This window comes from Xyrauchen texanus, chromosome 34 (assembly GCF_025860055.1).
Source record: "Xyrauchen texanus isolate HMW12.3.18 chromosome 34, RBS_HiC_50CHRs, whole genome shotgun sequence".
NCBI classification, from domain to species: Eukaryota; Metazoa; Chordata; class Actinopteri; order Cypriniformes; family Catostomidae; genus Xyrauchen; species Xyrauchen texanus.
The window spans coordinates 11,013,444-11,034,712 of record NC_068309.1 but is presented as its reverse complement, the minus strand read 5'-3'; the positions used below and the strand labels follow the sequence as shown (position 1 = coordinate 11,034,712).

Below are 21,269 nucleotides of genomic sequence, written 5' to 3'. Positions count from 1 at the left end.
AAGTCCCCATTTACATTCATTGTAAGGAAAAAAGATGCGATGAAAGTAAATGTTGACAGGCTAACATCCCATTTAACATCTCATTTTGTGTTCAACATAAAGACTGTCATGTGGCTTTTGAACATCACGGGGTGAGTAAATAATGACAATTAAAAAAAAAAATTGTTAAACTATTCCTTTAAAGGAAGCTTCATAGAGCGCTATCAGAGTGATAGTGTATGTTAGACTATGGTGGAACTTACTGATAAAGAGTTTGCTGAGCAAACATTCCTGTACCTTGAGTCTCTTTGCATTACAGTTATGAGTGAACAACATTGACTGTACACTAAGAAATAACCTGCTGCTTAACCTGTTCATCTTTTGCACAATACATTGCTTTTATGTAGCCTGTAATTATAAATTGTCAGTATTGTTTGTATAGGCTATATTTTTCTCTGTGAAATTGCCTTATATATCATATCTAAATTCCCATTCTCTTGTAGGCCATTTCATTCTTTGTTAACTTGTAATGTGTGTCAGGTGTTGACCGTATCCATTTAAGGGAAGACCGGGGCTAGTATTCACACAAGAAAGTTGTCTCAAGGGCTATATCTCAGTAACTATTTGGAGACAAAAGTCCAATTTGCACAAATGTGTGTTTCCTTTAGCAGAGATTGTGTATGTTGGTTTAAAACTCCTAGTTTAAAACCCTCATAAATTAGTATATATTTTGTGAATTCAAAGGTACATTTTTGCTTATATCATATAGTGTATTTGCTATTGCTCTTGTAAACAAGCAAACATAATGAAATCACACTGGCATACATTAAGTCAAGGGTCAACTATTTTATGAAGCTAGTGAAAATGACAGTAAACTGACTTGACTGAAAACTGAGAACAGACAAATTAATAATTTTTTTTTTTCCCCAAGTCAGTTTGTATAGATTATTTTAACATGGTAATGCTCTTGAAATCCGAGCCCGAATTTTCCATCCTTTGAATTTGGGTCAGATGGTTTGAGGGCTGGAAAGAGGTTGGGTGGTGTAGTTAAGTCGTCAGTTAAACCGGAGGGCCTCCGACTAATCATCATCCATCTTTCTAGGTCAGCAGTCTCATTCTCACATCACTGATTGGATGTGTGAGAGAGATGTCAGAGACCAAGACATCAGTCAATCACCTGCCCAAATTAAACACTAACATTACTGGATGCATCATCATAATGACTGAAATGGTCTGAAGGTAGTATTTAGAGGTTATAGCTAGCTTACATATGTGTCTGTGAATCACACAGATTCTGGCTGTTTTGTTGTGTTGGAGTGTTGATATTAGCACTTTATTGTTTGCCAAAAACAGATGAAAAAATACATTCACTCCACGATGCGCGTAGCAAAGTCACCACTAGATGGCAGCATAATCATGTCCAAATCTCAAGTTAACTAGCATGTGTTGGTCCTGAATATTGTTGCTCAATAAAGGTACCACTATTCACAACAGGTATACCAGTGATATAGGAGGCACTGTTTTTCTAAAGATATGCCCCATATTTGTATCGGCATTAAAAGGGATGTAAATTAAGATTCCATAATGACTTTTTCCAAAATAGCTGGAGGAATATTGGGGTTTTTGATGCCTACCAAAGCTTTTGTATCTGGTTGGTTAATTTTATCATTATATATTATTTTTGTGTTGTTTAAGCAGACTTTGTTTGTCTATTTGTGTGAGCAATTTCTGCAGAATACTGGTAAATCCAACAGGTTTTAAAAGCCTTTTCCTAGGTTTTTTCAGGGTTTTTCAAATTCCTAAAATGAGCAATAGTAATAGTGATGCTTGCTTCAGCAAGCACCACGAATGAAGTTTGGATATGGTAGAGTGAAATAAGATGGGCAATGTAATATAAGCTTGTATAAAATATTATTCTTCCTTCCTCCTTTTTTAATTTCGCACATATTTTATAACAGAAAATAATGTGCATAATCATGATTTTATATTCTTTTGAGTAATTTACCATAATAGTATACAAATGAATTGCAGAACTACTTGTCTAACCTTCTAAACCATATTTTGGGTCCGCTCAGACTGAACATTTTCTTTCTAAACACTGCGTCACAAATAGAACAGAACGTAGGTGGGTGATTCTCGCAAAATTAGACATATGAGGTGTCATGAAACATTTTGATGATAAATGTAAATGCTATCAAAATAAGAAGGAAACAGTTATAAACATCTCTTCATGTACTATTTTGCACATGATTTCAAATGACATCATAAATACCAATTTTGTTGTTTTTTCCACATTTAAGGGGACATTTTTCATTACCGCAACGTGTCCATGACTGGATTTGTGTTCTTTGAGATGGAAATATTTATAATTAAATAATAAAAAGCTTCAGTGCATGTTATACTATAAACATTTACAGTAAAGAAACATGTGGTATTTGGTGATCATTGGTAAATGTAGTGACAATAATAAGGAATATAAATGTGTCCAAGACTAATTTTCTCATCCTCCGCAACAATTTTCAATCATTGTTTAAGTCCTCAAGGAACTAACATTTTCAAGAAATTTTGTTGGAAGGGACATAATTGACTGTGACACTCAAGATTGCTACCAGGTAAGCAGTTCTTATTTTTTCTCTCCAAATAAAAGTTAAAATTTTGTTTGTCATAGTACCTACACAACTTTTTAGTTCTCATTACTGAAACATGAGTTTGTGAAGTTTTAAAAAATGTTGCCGTTTTAATTTTTTAATTACTATAATACCCCATTATGGTCTAAATATAAAAAGAGAGGGAAAGTTTAGCTAACCCTCATTTAGCTTCCACGGTTAGCAAGAATGTTTAAGGTCGCTCATCCTCCGCAACACCATTATCATTCACCGCAACAATTGAAGGCCTGTTGCGGTGGAGATACTCAATGTTTCGGTAATGAGAAACAGACTTATGAAGGAGGGACATGCACTATAACTCTTGCTCATTTCAATATAACTTGATATTTGCCTTAAACACTTCTTGAACAAATTGCGTAAACCTTGCAGAAATGTCACCTCCTCTGCTAGACATTTCTGCATTTTACCTGACATATGGGCAAAACATAAAAAACGCTCATGAATGAGTTACAGTTGGGGGAAAACGTGATTGGTACAAAGTAGAGATGCACCGATTGCAATTTTCTTGGCCGATCTCGATTTCCGATTTTTTTGCAAGTGTGACCTGCCGATACCGATTTTTTTCCGATTTTCTTTCTAAGAACTATTATTGACCACATATACAAACAAAATCTACCTTGCTTCAATGCTAAATATTATTTTCATAATAAAATAAATTATTAAACATTACAATTTCCCCCAAACTGCACTAAGTTACAGGATCTTCTCTCACTTCAACAACTCTCAAAATAAAGTGCTCTGTGACTAGAAAGAGGTAGAAATAACAATTAACTGCAAATGAGTTGCTTTATATAACAGATGTCATTTTCCACTATTTTTATAAATGGACATTTTTCTCTTTATTACTCGTCTAACAAAACAATTCCAACGATCTGAAAAACTGAAGTGTCCAATACGCTCAACTTACGTTAGATGTACAAATATCAGTTGTAAAACAGAGCACTGCTTCAGGAATGGCTTGCATACCTGTCAACACTCCCGTTTTTCCCGGGAGTCTCCCGTTTTGTTATTTCTCCCAAAAAAACTCCCGTAATTTGTATGGCCCAAACCACGTTATATGAATAATCACATCAATATATTATTCCAAGGTGGTCCAGTTGCCATGACCACAATCTGGCAACCTACATCCCATTTGCGCTGTTGATATCTGCGCAGGCAGTAGACGCGGGATGTTAAATCAAGCATCACTGGTAGAGGGGAGGAGAAGACTCAGCTGGTGCTCCGGTGAAAAAAACGAAATATACATGTAATTTTAACAACAGCTGGATGGAAGAATTGAATTTCATATCCCGAAGCCATATCGACAATGCCCACGCCTTTTGTAATGTGTGTCGCACTGATTTTAATATCGGACATGGTGGGAAAAATTACGTTAAATCACAACGGCACAATTTCTATGTATTTAGCCTGCCTCTGCCATCCAGCACCCCCCTTCCCCTCTCCCGGATTTGTGTACCCAAATGTTGACAGATAACAGGCTGCGTGTGTGACATGACACAAGATTAAACAACTCGGGCAACGCGACGTCGTTAAGTACCTCATACTCTGTATCGAGGAAATTTATCAGATTTCTGAACCCTTTGTCCTCAACTATGGAGAACAGCTGGTCATCCAGGGCCATGAATTACATAATTTTCCTCGTAATTGCTTTGGTCTTTTCGCTGCTCATTCCAAGGAATGATAGGAGAGGCTGCTGACTTGTGGCTGGCTCTGAGCTCTGGCTAGCTTTAGCCGCTTTCACTTTTTAGCTTCTTTTTTAAAATGGGCATTTTCAGCTGGGTGATGGTGTTATAAGTGTCTAATTAGGTTTGTTGTTCCGAAAGTTATTGTGGTGGTTCCCCCACGGTTTACTTTGGCCTTACAATTATTACACATTTCGAACTTTATATATACTTCACTCACACAGTGAAGATCTCCCACGCCAATGACATGTTTACATGCGGCTGTGACGTTATTGCCTGCGCCGCTGGCAACAAAACGGACCGGCTTGGAATCGGTAAGACGTGAGGCTGACCGGCCGGTTACCGGTCCGGGCCGAGCCGAGCATGCGGAAAATCGGCTAATTTCGGTCCCTGGCCGGTCGATCGGTGCATCTCTAGTACAAAGCAGTCGTTCCAGTTGTTTGTTTTAGTTGTTTGACCAACTCATAAATCGAGTTGCTGCTATTCAAGTTCTTCACATGAAATTATTCTCAGAAAAAGGTTGTGTGGTTGAATGTCAGGACCAAAGTGTTTTAGCTAAACTAAAATCTTTTTACAAGAGCACATGATGCTGTTACATTTAAATGTTTCTCAGGACCACATGATAATATGTTACATTGAAAAAGTTCTCATGAACACATGATTATGTTATACTAGAATGATACTATTTATACTAATGGTTGTATATTTGTTAGTACTACAGTGTAGGCTACATGACATGATTCTTTATGAGCATAACATTGTAACTTATATACACAACACTTGTTAACACAAGGCATGGTACTGTGATGATTACGATAAATGAGAAAATGAAACTCTGTTCATGAAATAAATATTATTTTAAAAAAAGTATGCGTTTTAAATATGTAAAATAGGGTTAGGCATCAAACCCCTTTGTCAACAGTTAATGTGTGAGCTAAATCTCATTTCCGAAACATTGATTCTCATTACCGAAATGGCATTTTCATTACCGCAACATGTATCTTTTTTACAGATTAAGTAATAATTAGATAATCATATTTTGTTTTAAAATGTATATACATATTACACAACACTACTTATTTAAGGTCTGCTACATAACAAATGTGTATGTTATCTTTTAGTAAAACAATTAAATAAAAGAAATTGTAAATCATCACGTATGTTTCGGTAATGAGAGAAAATAAGGAAATTACAAAAAATAATAAATATGAAAAAGTAATCTCTCCAGAGTTTTACATAGCTTTGAGCACGAGTAATAAGAGTCTACTTTAACATTAGCCAAAAATACACCTTTTTAATCATATATTTAATGTAATGTCATGTTGCGGTAATGATAATTTTTTTATGGACTTCATCTAAAAATGTAAATAATTATATAGGAAATATTTTTTTAAATATTAAAAAAAGAAAATTGGCTTTAAGGGCATTTTAAAAATTCTGATGCTGGACACCTTCTAAATCTGGATTTCGTGAGAATCACCCAGGTGTCTTTTTGACTTGGCACAGAGTCAAACACTTATTGAGCTACACATAACACAAAACTACACATAAGCTACACATGATTTTCTCAGACACTTTTTGAGTCTAAATAGAATTTACATTTACTTCCATAAATTTATAATTACTACTGATAATTTCAGTAATATTCCCAAATGACAATAGCCAAATCATATTGTCCATGTGTTACACTTGCTATAGTTTATTTCCACGTTGCCTGTTGGTCAAATGCCAATGTCAAATGCAAATTAAGCCCCACCTTTAGTAAAAAATAACATAAATAATATTCATGTGTACAAGCATATGGAATACTGATTAATTAACAATTTGTTACACAATATCAATATGATATAGAAGTAATTTGTCTTGTAATAGACAAAAAATATATATCCTGTGATAGTTAACTTATATAGATATGAAATAATCGTAGAAATATGAGTTTTGGAAGCGAAAAAAAGAACAACACTATTACATATCTTGGGTCTTTATTGACCATATTCACTTTTGTTATCAAGCAGTAAAAATATAGCCTTTTTTAAAAACACTATTCAGAGAAAGGTTGAGGAATACTAAAGAAACATATATTATGTACAGGGGATGGAATGAGGTCCTGGGTCACTAAAGACCCAGAGGTATGCAGTCAGTCTTCAGTCAGACTGGACTGAACACACTTTTACAGGTCCACTTTTCAGTTCTGTTAAACCCCCTCAAAATGTACAGATGGTTTGACCCGCCTACTTTGGCACCTGCTGTGGAGGACACACAGCCTGGACTGTGAGGGTGTTTAGAAAGTAACAAAGCAGACAGTGATACATGCTGTTGTATCACATCAGGCTTGTTCCAGGAGGCAGATGGCCAATCCTCTGTAGACTAAACATATACCATGACAATAAAAACTTTTACTTTTCTGTAGCTCAGGTCTGTCATACTGTCAAGCAAGGTCAAATATTTAAATTCTGTCATTTTCTTGTCTGTCGTTAGCATGTTTATTATGTTAAATCTGTATGACTTGCTTTTGTCTGTGGAAAAGGAGATGTTAAGCCTCAGTCACACTGCAATTTCATTGTATGGAAAACAGAGCAGCGTCAAAACTCTTAAAATGTGTTCTTGTGTTCCACTGAAGACCAGCAGACTTCATAAATGAAGTTTGCTAAAATGTAAATGTCAGTTTTTGCAACAGCTCTTTGCATGCACAAGCTCTATGCCACATGCAACACCTCACCCCCACATCTCCAGAGCAGTTAAGCATATATTGTCATTAACATCTATTAACAAATATTTGCAGAATATTGTATATTATTTTGTTGCCAATGTAAAATTAAAAGTGCTAATGGAAGTTTGATTCTTTTCAATTAATCGGTTATTTCTAAATGGATGTTGCAATGTATCATTTCATAACACTGATTCAGCATTCACAATTACAGGAATTCACAAAATAGACCACATCTTTTGTGTTTTGTTCCAGTGTAGAGAGTGTGTAAAGAGGTAATGAGAGATCACACGCCCCTTCTCATTGGCCACACACACACTCAGGCTGGTTACCAAGGGAAGATCTTCCATTGTCTTGGAATGTAGCTTACTGTCTGGCCAACCGCACCATTAAACCGTGTGCTGCCTTTGTTTTCTTTTTAGAGCGTGTCAAACAAACAACACCCTGGCACACTCTTACTCTCTCAGAACACACACACACTCACACGCACTGCCCAATGCCTCACACGCTAAATCTCAAAGAATATCTGTAAACCTCTTTTGAAAACCGATAGTATACCAACAAAAACGGGATTATCATGTGTTTAGAAAATAGTATAATGATAATGTCTTGTTGTTTGGACATGTTCCATGGTAATTCCTTGGTAAATTTTAAGTATCATGGAGTAGTGAGCAATATTTGGTCATCATCTGTATTGGCCAATAACTATGCCTGATTTGCTGATTTAACAAAATTGTGTCATTCCGTTTAGTGTCAGTTACAAAATGTACCAACAGTCATGTTATTGGATAATGCAGATGTGGCAGGGAGGAGGGCGGGTGCTGGGTCGTGATTCTACACACCTGGTCTCTTATCAAGCTAATCAAGCCTCCGAAAGGGATAAAGGCCAACTGCGGTCGATATAGGACTCATTTTACTGTGGATATAGATACTTGTCTACCTGTTTCCTCCAGCATCTTCACAAGGTCCTTTTGTTGTTGTTCTGGGATTGATTTGAACTTTTCTCACCAAACTATTTTCATCTTTATGAGACAGAACGCATCTCCTTCTTGAACTACATTATGGCTGCGTGGTCCCATGGTGTTTATACTTGCATACTATTGTTTGTACAGATGAACAGGAAAAATGCTCCCAAGGATGAACCAGACTTGTGGAGGTCCACAATTTTTTTTCTGTGGTGTTGGCTGTTTTCTTTTGATTTTCCCATTATGTCAAGCAGAGAGTCACTAAGTTTGAAGGTAGGCCTTAAAATACATATGTCTATCAGAAGCTAATTTTCTAAAGGCTAGACATAATTTTCTGGAATTTTCCAAGCTGCTTAAAGGCTTAATGTAAACTTATGCCCCACTGGATTTGTGATTGTGTCAATTGTGTCAATTCAAAGCAAAACAATCTGTCTGTAAACAACTGTTGGAAAAATTACTTGTCATGCACAAAGTGTATGTCCTAAACGACTTAAAAAACTATAGTTTGCTAATTTGAAATCTGTGGAGTGGTTAAAAATGTGTTTTAATGACTACAACCTAAGTGTATTTAAACTTTTGATTTCAATTGTGTGTGTGTGTATATATAGAATTTTTACCTAATGAAGAATATGGTTTATTTTTATTCACAAGATTTGAAATTGGAGACACGATGTACAGTATGTGCTGACGGGACATGTTTCCATTTAGTCAAATTTTGCTTTGAATGCTTTGCTTTAATTTAGAAGATTTGATTATCTAATCAAAATCGTGCCAGCCACAGAGGAGAACAGAGGAATACAAAACCAAACCAAACAAAACTATTTACCTATCTGCATACATTTTTGCAGATAACCGATAGTTCCTAAAGCCAACTATTGGCACCAGTTACTATGGTTAGGTGTGCTGCTTGGCCAGGTATCGCGGACTGAACATGAACATAGGATTTTGATCTACAACACTCATCCTCAGGAAAAGCAACTTAAATCAGGTGTTTGGGAGCATTTGAAAGACATTTAGTGCCGCCCCCTTCTGAAGTTTTCCCACCATCTTTTGATTTTACTGCCCCTGTTTGGAAATTTCCAGGCTGCAGCAATAACTACTTGGGTGTTGTTGACAAATTAAAGGGCAGTATTTTTATGTAGCCTGTTGCCTATTCTTTATAATGGAGTGTTTGACAGACACTGGGTTGCTTTAATAAATTGTTGCAGAAGAAAAAACTGTTGGATGCCATAAACTACATGTTGCCCAGCAACAATAATCTTCCAGTTATGCTCTTTTGTTGCGACTCCATGCACTCTGGTTACATTGAATCCTCCAGGATGCACACAAGCTTGTTTTTGTGTCTTACATTGGAGTCTCCCTTATTATACAGTATATCTCCTATTTATTTGTTGTGTATTTATCAGTTTTCTAATTGTTGGGCTGGGCTTAGCATTGATATATCCCAAAGAAACACGTCGCTGTGTTTACTTGTGATATTACTTTTTTGCCTCTGTGTTGTTGCATAAAAAGAACATTTGCAAATAATCGTAAAACTCACACTTGGCATCTCTTGTCGACCAGAACCATGTAAATTCCATGGTATTTTTCAAAGTACCATCTTGTATAAACACTGCCATAATACCACCACAGTACTTTTTTGTATAGATATCATAACCATATTAATTCTGTCTTTGTTTCCTCAGGTAAAGAGATATCTCTTCCTGATGTTGATGAAGAAATCGACTATCTGTCCTCTGTCATTTCCAAGCAGCAAATGACAGAAGTCAAGCAACCAGGTTTGAGCTGTCTTCTTATAATAGTAGTGTGATTTATGGTTAACATGTTAGTATAGTGGTAAAACAGAAATGATTCATATCAAATCCTGTTTGACATTCATTCCCCCACACTTGCCCATCTCGTTCTGCTAGTTGCAGTTTCAGTTTGAATTTAGTGTGCTTTATCGACATGACAAACAACGCGATGTATATCTAAAGTATATGCAACCGAAATGGCAAGGCAAGTTTATTTATATATGGTATAATTTTACTTAAACGTAAAAAAATGTAAAGGGGTCATATCATGAGAGAACTCATTTCCGTTGATATTTTGACTTCTAAGAGGCCTGACAGCAAACCTGCAGCCTGTATATAAGCTCTTATATGCAAAGAGATTGTTATCGAAGATGTTTTAAAGGTACAGTAGCAAAATAGTGCCTGCTTAATCCTAATGGTCAGAGAAAGGGTGGAAAATGGTCATGAAAAACACAATTATGTCAGTTTTAGCACAATTTTGTTTATATTTTGCTATTATAAGTGGACCTCAATATAAAGAACACCAAAAATGCAAAAATAAAGAGAGATTCTTGTGTCCCTCAGATTTGTTAGAGATCCATTTATTCTTGTTATTCTCTACCCCTTAGGTTCTCCCTCACAATCTTCTTCACAAACACTGTCAGACTCGAGACAGAAGAGTCTGTCCCACACCACGACTTTAGAACCAACAACCAGTGGCCCTTCAACGCCAACACATCCGACCCCTAAACCTCCCCAACCACAAACAGACTCCTCCAACCGTCATGGGCCGATCATCAACCCCCACCCCTCCAGCGACACCTTGCTAGTCTGTATGTATCTTGTTTTCAGAGTTTCACATCATGTTTAGAACTATATTGATGTAAAAACATCTGTCATAACTCAAATGTAATTGTCATAAGCAGATTTACCCAAGCCTCGCTGTTGACTTTGATTGTAAAGATGGATGACACTGAATACCAGAAAATTAGGTCAGCTTTTATTAAAGCACTAAAATAGCCTTTATATCATATTCCAGCCTCTGTTTCTTTCACATCTCAATGAATGGACCAAAAGACTGAAATGGAGAGGGTTTGTGAAGTCGCAAGATGAACAAATGCAAAAATGTATTTTATTTAGAAACAGTATCTAGTTATAATTGACGTGTTAGTGAGAGTCTCTGACCTGTTGGTCAGGTCCTTGAGAACTAGGCCAAGTTATATGAATAAAAAGTAACACATTTATTCAACCGGTGACATAATATGAAAACTGGAGGTGTCACAATGAAATACTGAGACATTCTGTGTCATGCACATTTTCTGTGCATGATGATGTACTGATATTTAGGTTCTTCATTAATGGCTTTTATGTAGGTTTAGCCATTTCAGGGTTCCCAAAAACCTGAAATTATCAGGGAAATGTTAAATTGTTATTTCCAAGCCTAGAAAGTAATGTAAAATAATGATAATTCTTATAGAGGATTTACGTTTTTCTATTTATGCTCTGCTCTAAAATTTTTCATCCGTCAGATATTGTCCTTTTGTGAATGCTGATGGTACCTGACATACAAATGGAAATCTGTCACTGTGGGAACACATCCACTTGCTAGCCTTTCTCTCCACCTTTAAACACACAGCATCCTCATACTTACTCCTAAAAGAGTTCTGTACCACTCTTTTCATTTAATACAACAACTAAGGGTTTTTAGGTGAACACAGATATCCAATGTCATGACTTATTTAGTCACAGTAAATTTTGTATTACGTCAGTGTTCTTTGAGCAGGATTTCCACAGTTCTCTTTCAATGCAAACATTTTAATGTCATTTCACCATATTTAAGTGTGATTTTCTATCCCACATCCCCCACAAAGGTGCCATTATAACTGCAGATGTATCACATGATATTTTATCATTCACAATTTGCTTGTGCTCAGATCTAAGGACACTGTGAACCTCTCTGGCCTGTATCAAACCAATTTAGATGCTCTATGCTCATGCTGTCCTCTCATGAAAGTGCCTTTGAGTGTTTGTCTCCAAAACCATGTAGATGTGAGGGAGTTAGTCCAACCTCAGAAGAAAAGGTTTGTTTTGATAAAGCATAAAATTCTTCTTTTGACTGCCCTCCTCATAATTTCTCCTGTCTGTGTCCTTTCTCTTCTCATTGCGTATGTGTTTGTTTCACTTGGAGCAGTGATGGTATCTTTATGCATTATTATGGGAACCATAGCTATCATCCTCGCTGCTGTCTGCTGGGTCAGGTAAGATAAATCTGCTTTTAGTTAATGGTAATATGAGATTCCTATCTGGTCCTTTTAAGAGTTTGCTTTTAGCTTAGATTGAACCATCAACCTTTGTGTTGACAAAATATATACATATTATACATACATGCATGCATGCATACAGTACTGTGCAAATGTCTTGGGCACATAAGATGTTTAACAAAAACATTTATCTGCCAACAACCAAGAAAAACTGTGTCCTTATGTCCCTAGGAGAATTGGTGCTGTTTTGAAGGCAAAGTTGGTCACGCCAAATATTGATTTAGTTTTTTTTATGTTTACTAGACTTTGGATGTTAATTGAAAAATGAAACTAATTATGGCACTATTTTTTAAGAACTTCTCATTATGCAACATTTTTCACAAGTGCCTAAAACTTTTGCACAGTACTGTGTGTACTGTTGGCGAAAAGTTTGGAATAATATACAGATTTTGCGGTTTCGGAAGGAAATTGGTACTTTAATTCACCAGTGAATTAAAGTTGCATTCAACTGATCACAAAGTATAGTCAGAATATTACTGATGTAAAAAAACAGCACCATCACTATTTAAAAAAATTTATCAAATCTAGACAGGCCCCATTTCCATCACTCCAAAACCTTATCCTTGAGTAATCATGCTAAATTGCTAATTTGGTGCTAGAAAATCACTTGCCATTATATCAAACACATAAGATTAACATTGTCTTTATGTTTGTTTTTGAGTTGCCACATTATGCAATAGACCGGCTTGTCTTAAGGTCAATATTATGTCAAAAATGGCAAAAAAAATTAACAGCTTTCTCTGTTTGAGGAATGAAGGCTATACAATGCTTGAAATTGCCCAATGTCATACAAAGGTGTACACTACAGGCTTCAAAGGCCGAGGACAACTCTCTCTAACAAGGACAGAAAGAGATGTGGAAGGCCAGATGTACAACTTAACAAGAAGATGAGTACATCAGAGTCTCTAGTTTGAGAAATAGATGCCTCGCATGTTCTCAGCTGACAGCTTCATTGAATTCTACCTGCTCAACACCAGTTTCATGTTCAACAGTAAAGAGAAGACTCAGGGGTGCAGGCCTTATCAGAAGAACTGCAAAGAAAAACAAAAAGAAATGGTTAGAGTGTGCAAAGAGACATTGGACAACAGATAATTGGAAAAGAGTGTTATGGATCTTAGCCCAATTGAGCTATTATGGGATCAGCTAGACAGCTAGGTGCGTGAGAAGTGCCCGACAAGACTACAGCAAGTGTGGGGTGAAATGTCACCTGAGTATCTGGACAAACTGACAGCTGTAATGCCAAGTATCTGCAAATCTGTCATTGCTGCACATGGAGGATATTTTTGATGAGAAATCTTTGAAATAGTTTAAGAACTTCTGAACATTTCTTTCAAATTGTAATAGTAATTTTTCACTTTATTAATGTCCTGACTATACATTGTGCATAAAAGTACCAATTTCTTTACATAAGAGCAAAATCTGTACATTATTCCAAACTTTTGGCCGTGTGTGTGTGTGTGTGTGTGTGTGTGTGTGTGTGTGTATACATATACACACACACACCGATCAGCTACAACATTAAAACCACCTGCCTAATATTGTGTAGGTCCCCCTCGTGCCACCAAAACAGTGCCAACCTGCATTTAAGAATAGCATTCTGAGATGATATTCTTCTCATCACAATTGTACAGAGCAGTTATCATAAGAGTTACCATAGACTTTGTCAGTTCGAACCAGTCTTGCCATTCTCTGTTGACCTCTCTCATCAACAAGGCATTTCTGTCACAGAACTCACTGGATGTTTTTTGTTTTTGGCACCATTCTGAGTAAATTCTATAGACTGTAGTGTGTGAAAATCCCAGGAGATCAGCAGTTACAGAAGTGCTCAGACCAGCCTATCTGGCTCGAACAATCATCCATGTGATTATCTAATCAGCCAATTGTGTGGCTGTAGTGCATAAAATCATTCAGATACGTGTCAGGAGCTTCAGTTAATGTTCTCATCGACCATCAGAATGGAGAGAAAATGTGATCTCAGTGATTTTGACCGTGGCATGATTGTTGGTGCCAGATGGGCTGGTTTGAGTATTTCTGTAACACACTCTCTCTCACTCTCTCTCTCTCTTTCAGGTTACAGAGAGAAAAATCTTTGGCACAGAAGGTCGATTACCCTGCGTTTAATGCAGCGGGTCCCAATAATAGCCATACCTCTGTAAGCAGCTTTCACGTTATTGCGAGTTTATGTAAAATATAACCATTACAGCAGTACTTCTTGGAATGTTTAATGTAATGAAATGTACTTTTTGCTTTAAGATGTTTGAATGTGTATGTGTGTACTGTGCTGGGTGGGTGGATTACAAAAATGGAGTGCTTTGTAATTGGATTAAATTACATTTTAAAATACTCATAATCAGACTAGTTACTTTTTATAGATTACATTATTACATATTAACAAGGCAATGACAGTAAATTGTTTATTTTTATTTTTTTATCCCCCTTTCTCCCGATTTGGAATGCCCAATTCCCACTACTTAGTAGGTCATTGTGGTGGTGCAGTTACTTGCCTCAATCTGGGTGGCATAGGACAAGTCTCAGTTGGCTCTGCTTCTGAGATGCCAATCCGCGTATCACGTGGTTGCTGTGCATGATACCGTGGAGACTAATGCTGTTCTCCGCAATCCACACACAATTTACCACACGCCCCATTGAGAGCGGGAACCACTAATCACGACCATGAGGAGGTTATCCCATGTGACTCTCCCTAGCAACCAGGCTAATTTGGTTGCTTAGCATACCCTGGATTTGAACTCTTGACTCCAGGGGTGGTAGTCAGCGTCAATACTTGCTGAGCTACCCAGGCCCCCTGGCAATGGCAGTAAATTGTTGATAATTTATTGATAATTTTCATATCAATGTCATCATATTCTTACCCCAAAGTGCAATAGTCTCACAGATGAACATTTTGAGCATGTGCTCCTTTTACATTACAACAGTAAAATATGCACCTCAGCTAAGGAATAGGTGATGGAATATTACTAAGTAGTAAGAGTTAAAAGTAAGCGTGTCTAAGTTTTGAGCTGTTAGCTTTGACCTAGCAATGTCATTGCTGTTGATTTCAGGTTCATTACTGCTTGTTCATGTAATGTTTATATAGTTTTATGCACTGAAAATGAACTAGATATGCTTTAAAAATATTTTATTATTTACTACTACCTCAATAATGGTGCAGCTCACGCATTGAACTTGATTGCTTCAAATGGCCTAGTGGATGCCATCTCTAAGGGTCCTGCCTGCAGTGTATACAATAGTTCAACTGCAAGATGTGCAGCAATATAGAACAAAGCCCATCACTCTACTGTTGGTGTTTCAGAGTTTGTAGATGAAAGCTTTGCCCTAGGCAATGTCGTTGATGTTGATTATATGGTCATTCATTTATGATAGTTTTATGTTGATTTTATAGTCAATGTTCATAATGCTGCTATTGTTTTAGGCTCTTAAAAATAAATTGATGACAAGTGTTTTGAATTATAAACTTTGGCCATGCATTGTCATTGCTGTTAGATTTAATGTTTATTTCATTCATGTAATGTTTAATGCATTTTTCTTAAATTCATAAGGAGCACTTTTTGTGAGGCTCTTTGTAGTAATGAACTAAAAATGAGTAATAAAGAATTGAATACTTTTTCTTCCTCTTTGTACTTTAATGTTAAAAGGATTATCCTACTCAAATGCATGTGACATAAAATAAAATAGAATTAGGTTGAATGTAATCCAAAAGTAATCAGATTAGATTACATCACAAATGTAAACTGATTACGTTACTGATTGCATTTTTGTCATGTAATTTGTAATCGGTACCTGATTACAATTCATAAAAAATCCACCCAGCACTACATGTGTATTAGACTGTATGAGACAAGGAGTCTGACTGACTCTCTCTCTCTCTCTCTCTCTCTCTCTCTCTTCCATACTTGTTCCCTTTCTTTGTTTTAGTCTGGGGATAAAACACTAGCTCACAGTGCTCAGATGTATCACTATCAGCATCAGAAACAACAGATGCTCTCAATGGAGAAGTAAGCATAATGCTTATCTATGTATTACTTTAGAAGAAATATAATTGAAGGATTATTCACAGTTAGTGCGGGAGTTATGTACACTTAGCTAACTGTCCCGGTAATTGCCATCAACATTTTTTGTGCATTTTATTGTTACAGAAGTCACTTTTCTAAGACATTGTTGGCTAAGAACATGAAGATAAAAATACATAGTGTTCTTTGACTGATTTCCTTCCCTCATATTCACTTCCACTTTTATAAACCCATACATGTATGCACAATCAATATAATTAGGCACTGTGCATGTTATGGACCATACTGAAAGTCAGATTTCAAATCTTAACCTTCTGGTCTCAAATAACTGTAGCACTGTGGAAGTGATGCATTTACACATTTTTGCATAAGTATCACAAAGTGTGTTATTTCTGATAGCAAACATAGACAGACAGACATTCATGTTTCTAATGTTTTTATTTTTTGTTTTGAATGCAGGCACGAAGCTGAACCTAAAGTCTCAGAGTCTGGGGCCACATCAGATGAAGAGACTGAAGAGGGTGATTTCACTGTGTATGAGTGCCCTGGCTTAGCACCAGTGAGTAGACTGTAATATTTGACCTCTCCCTCAACTTTTGTCACCTAATTTATAAATAAACTGTCCATCACATGTTTTATAAGACACACTGTGGTTTATAGATGCAGAGCCAGTTTCACACACCTAAAACTTAAAGGGATAGTTCACCTAAAAATGAACATTCTCTCATAGTGGCACCCTCATGCCATCCCAGATGTGCAAGACTTTCTTTCTTTTGCTGAACACCTGAAGATTTTTAGAAGAAAATGTCAGCTCTGTTGGTCCTCACAATGCAAGTTAATGGGTACCAAATCTTTGAAGCTCCAAGAAGGATATTCAAGCAGCATAAAGGTAATCTATATGACTCCAGAGGTTAAATCCATATCTTCAGAAGTGATATGATAAATGTGGTTGAGAAACAGATAAATATTTAAGTCCTTTTTTACTTTAAGTTCTCCTTCATGCCAAGTAGGTGCGATATGCAGAAAGAATTTGAATCGGCAAAAACAATAGAAGAATGTAAAAGTGAACGTGGAGATTGATAGCAAAAATGACTTTAATGTTGACCTGTTTCTCACCCACACCTATTATATCATTACTGAATTACTTTTGTGCTGCTTCTATATGCTTTTGGACCTTCAAACTTTTGGTACCCATTCACTTGCATTGTATTCTTCTAAAAATCTTAATCTGTGTTCAGCAGAAGAAAGTAAAATATATCTGGGATGGCATGAGGGTGAGAAAATTAGAGAATTTTAAATTTTCTGTGAACTGTACCTTTAAAGGCTTTAAATGTGGCATGTGGATTTTTAAAAAAAATGTTCTTCTATCCCAGCGTAATAAGCAGAGACAAATATAAGTTAATCGAGGACTGATTTCCCCACAATGTGTAAACACTGGCTCTGTGGTTCAATCAAAACATTGCTCTGTTTGTTTGAGCATTCCGACCGTTCCACCATGGTAATGTTGGCTCAATCAATGCTGTTAGTTTGGGGGGTGGGACTATCTGTTTAGCCGACCAATACTAGTAGTGTAGAAATACTTTGGGGGGGAACCAAATACTGCCTGGGGAACCAGAACCATAAAATCAATGTGTTAAGGCTAATTTTCTTACACTTTCTTTTTCTCTGTAGACTGGAGAGATGGAGGTAAAAAACCCGCTATTTGATGACTCTACCTTGCACTCCCAGAGGAATCACAAGTGACCTGGACACACACACCTGCATACTTTTAGAATAGGCTTAACACACCTAAAAGCTCCATCTGTTGAACCACACATATTCTATGTATCACACATGCAAAAAAAACATGTATGACTTTTCTTTCTGGAACTTCTCAGTTGACGCCCTTCATTCAGCCAGCCCCTCAGAACAAACTGAAAACATGTAATACATTTACACTCTAAAGACACACTGACGAATAGATATACACCAATCATCCACAACATTAAAACCACCTGCCTAATTTTGTGTAGGTCCCACCTCATGCCACCAAAACAGCACCAACCCGCATCTCAGAATGGCATTCTGACATGTTATTCTTTACAATTGTACAGAGCAGTTATCATAAGAGTTACCGTAGACTTTGTTAGTTCAAACCAGTTTGGCCATTCTCTGACCTCTCTCATCAACAAGGCCTTTACATCCACAGGACTGCCACTCACTGGATGTTTTTTGTTTTTGTCACCATTCTGAGTAAATTCTAGAGACTGCTGTGTGTGAAAATCTCAGGAGATCAGCAGTTACAGAAATACTCAAACCAGCCCATCTGGCACCAACAATCATGCCACGGTCAAAATCACTGAGATCAAATTTTTCTCTCCATTTGGTGCCAGATGAGCTGGTTTGATTATTTCTGTAACTGATGATCTCCTGGGATTTTCACACACAACAGTCTCTAGAATTTACTCAGAATAGTGCCAAAAACAAAAAACATCCAGTGAGCAGCAGTTCTGTGGATGGAAATGCCTTGTTGATGAGAGATCAACAGAGAATGTTCAGACTGCTCTGTACAATTGTAAAGAATAACATGTCAGAATGCCATTCTGAGATGCGGGTTGGTGCTGTTTTGGTGGCATGAGGTGGGCCCTACACAATATTAGGCAGGTGGTTTTAATGTTATGGCTGATCAGTGTGTATATATGTATATGTGTGCATGTGAATTATTGATCATATAAGCGAAAGACATCAGTGGTTGGCTGTCTTTTTTTCAGATGCACCTTATATGGACTGTCATTCTTAAACTCAAACCACTCTGAAACTTTTAATGTGGTTTCTTCACACCACATATGATGTTTTGTCACACTAGCTTTCATGTTACGCCCTTTTAAAATTATTCCTCATTTAGGGTCATGTTGAAATCTTTATTTTAATCAGTGTTCATCTTTTGGTCAAAGCAGTGTCCAAAAGTACCTATTTGAGGTTGATTTGTAGTAGTGGTCTCTCACATTTACTCATCTTTATACTATTTTCTTATTGTCTTTATTACTGCTGATTTTCTGTTCAATTTCCATTTTGTCACTTTATTTTTGTAAATGTTCTAATTTGTATGCCCTTCAAAGAAAAATGTACTCCATTTCTCCCCCTCTCCATATTCTCCCTACAATATCTTATTTTTGTCTTCTTGTCCCTCAGTAAATATTAGTCAGTTTTATCTAATGATATCATGACTTTGTTGTGTCAGGGAATGTAATACTACATAGTTTGAAATAGAGACATTAAGGCTACTGTGCTCAAGTCACTTATAAAGTCACTTTAAACTGTATCAAATAGCATTTATTTTATGTTTCTGAGCTATTTTCTGGTGTGGCGATAATGCAAAACAATATTTCTGATACTAGTAGAAATAGGTTATCTGACCATAACATTAAAGTTGTTTAATAAACACAATACATAATTTTGAAATGAGTAGATTTTGTTTTACAGTAAGTGTAATGTTTATATTTTTACAGAAAGCTTTGAATGAAATGGTTGACCAGAATTCATGTTTTGATGCATGAAATCATCTCAAGTTGTTCAGAAATCAATAGGGTTGTACCAACCACATGAATATCACTGAATTTTCATATTCAAAAGTGTATGTTTGACCTTTAATCTAGTTCAAGTTGCAGATTTAATTTAGCCCCTTGACACACCTGACAATGCTAAATTTCTATCAACACTCAATCTTGGTAAATTTGCTTTTAGAAAGTAGCCATAGCTTAAATATTTGTTTGTCCTCTCCAACTCTGTCACCTCAATCGAATGTGGCAATAGCAGAGACGACCTCCCCCAGTTAAGCCCCTTTTCTGCAATGGGCCACTTAACTGCTCCATAAGTTGTGATTCAGAAGGAGTCATCACCGATCCAGCCACATTGAGGTGCCTGTGGGGGAGAGCCATTAACAGCCATTGTAAATGTGAATGATGAGGAAGGCGACCATAGGCCGCAAGATCAAGATAGAGAGAAGGAGGCCGTGGTCGTCAGCAGGGTGTAAAAAGCAATCAAAAGGCCATCGGACGGGTTGTATAAAGTAAATGGGCAGAGGGAAGAGAGATCACATACCTGTTTATCAGATACTAAACCTTGGAGGACCTATTTTATACACTCAAAAATATTTTATAGAATTACACATTTCAATTTTATGACACATTAACATCAAACTGAATACAATAATATTTTGAGAATGAACATTATAAAGAATTAAGCATAAATTAAACATTAAGGTGTATAAAATGCTTAATTCATGCTTAATTCAAATGCTTAATTCTGTGATATAAAAACAATCAAGTATTTTAAATAGGCATCTTCATAGTTTACAAAAACATGTTTCAAATGAACCATTTTAAAGGAAAGATACTGTTTGTGTGGTCTAGACTTTCATAAAATAGAATCACATTCTTAATTATATTCAATACATTCAATAAGAGGCAAAATACTGCTTTTTACTGTATTTTTTTATTCTTGTTAGTTTACTGCTGCCTTCCATCCATGCACAAGGACACTTCCACTGAAAAGTGGGAATGGAATATATGCATTTGATACTTCTGATTTACAATGGGGTCCAAGATTCTAGTGAAAATTCTTCTTTTTTTTTCTTCATTTAAAATTAGTTATCTGCAAAACACTTATAATGAAACTTTTAGATGAATTTCAGAATTTGTTATATTTGGTATGCTCCTCTTTTGCTCTACTGATTGTCCATGTTAACCCAGAATAATTTGGAACATTTTATAATCTGAAATAGTAAACATGTTCAATTAATTTATCTGTTTTGGTATTTATATATATATATATTAATATATTATTAATTTACACTGTATCTAATAGTCTGGATGTCATGTTATTGTGTGTGAAACTAAGATAAAAAAATTGGTTGATTAAGTTAATGATTAATCTTTTAATTGGTATTTGTTACCAATTAAATATGTGTTTTTATTATCTTATTACCATAAGGTCAGTATACAGATGTATGCAATAGCATTTGTGAAATGCTCTTCTGTTAAGCTTGTTTATTTTCCTCCTCAGATTTTAAGATACGCCTCATAATCAACATTGCATCTTGCACTGGATATCCGTTACCAGAAACATAGTCACCATTTACTGTTATCCATTAAACATAACAATACTTGGT

At 36.1% G+C, this 21,269-nt stretch overlaps 1 protein-coding gene across 1 annotated transcript in view; it reads left to right on the top strand.

Annotated features, from left to right (window-relative positions):
- LOC127627726 (neural proliferation differentiation and control protein 1-like) overlaps positions 1 to 18,366 on the top strand; it is a 42,212-nt gene extending 23,846 nt beyond the window's left edge. Inside the window, exons 3-9 of the mRNA XM_052104242.1 lie at positions 9,685 to 9,777; positions 10,401 to 10,604; positions 11,963 to 12,029; positions 14,163 to 14,244; positions 16,026 to 16,105; positions 16,580 to 16,679; positions 17,792 to 18,366. Of these exons, the coding sequence (XP_051960202.1) occupies positions 9,685 to 9,777; positions 10,401 to 10,604; positions 11,963 to 12,029; positions 14,163 to 14,244; positions 16,026 to 16,105; positions 16,580 to 16,679; positions 17,792 to 17,863 (698 nt within the window). The 3' untranslated portion in view covers positions 17,864 to 18,366. The remainder of the gene's footprint in view (positions 1 to 9,684; positions 9,778 to 10,400; positions 10,605 to 11,962; positions 12,030 to 14,162; positions 14,245 to 16,025; positions 16,106 to 16,579; positions 16,680 to 17,791) is intronic.
- The last annotated feature ends 2,903 nt before the right edge of the window (positions 18,367 to 21,269 follow it).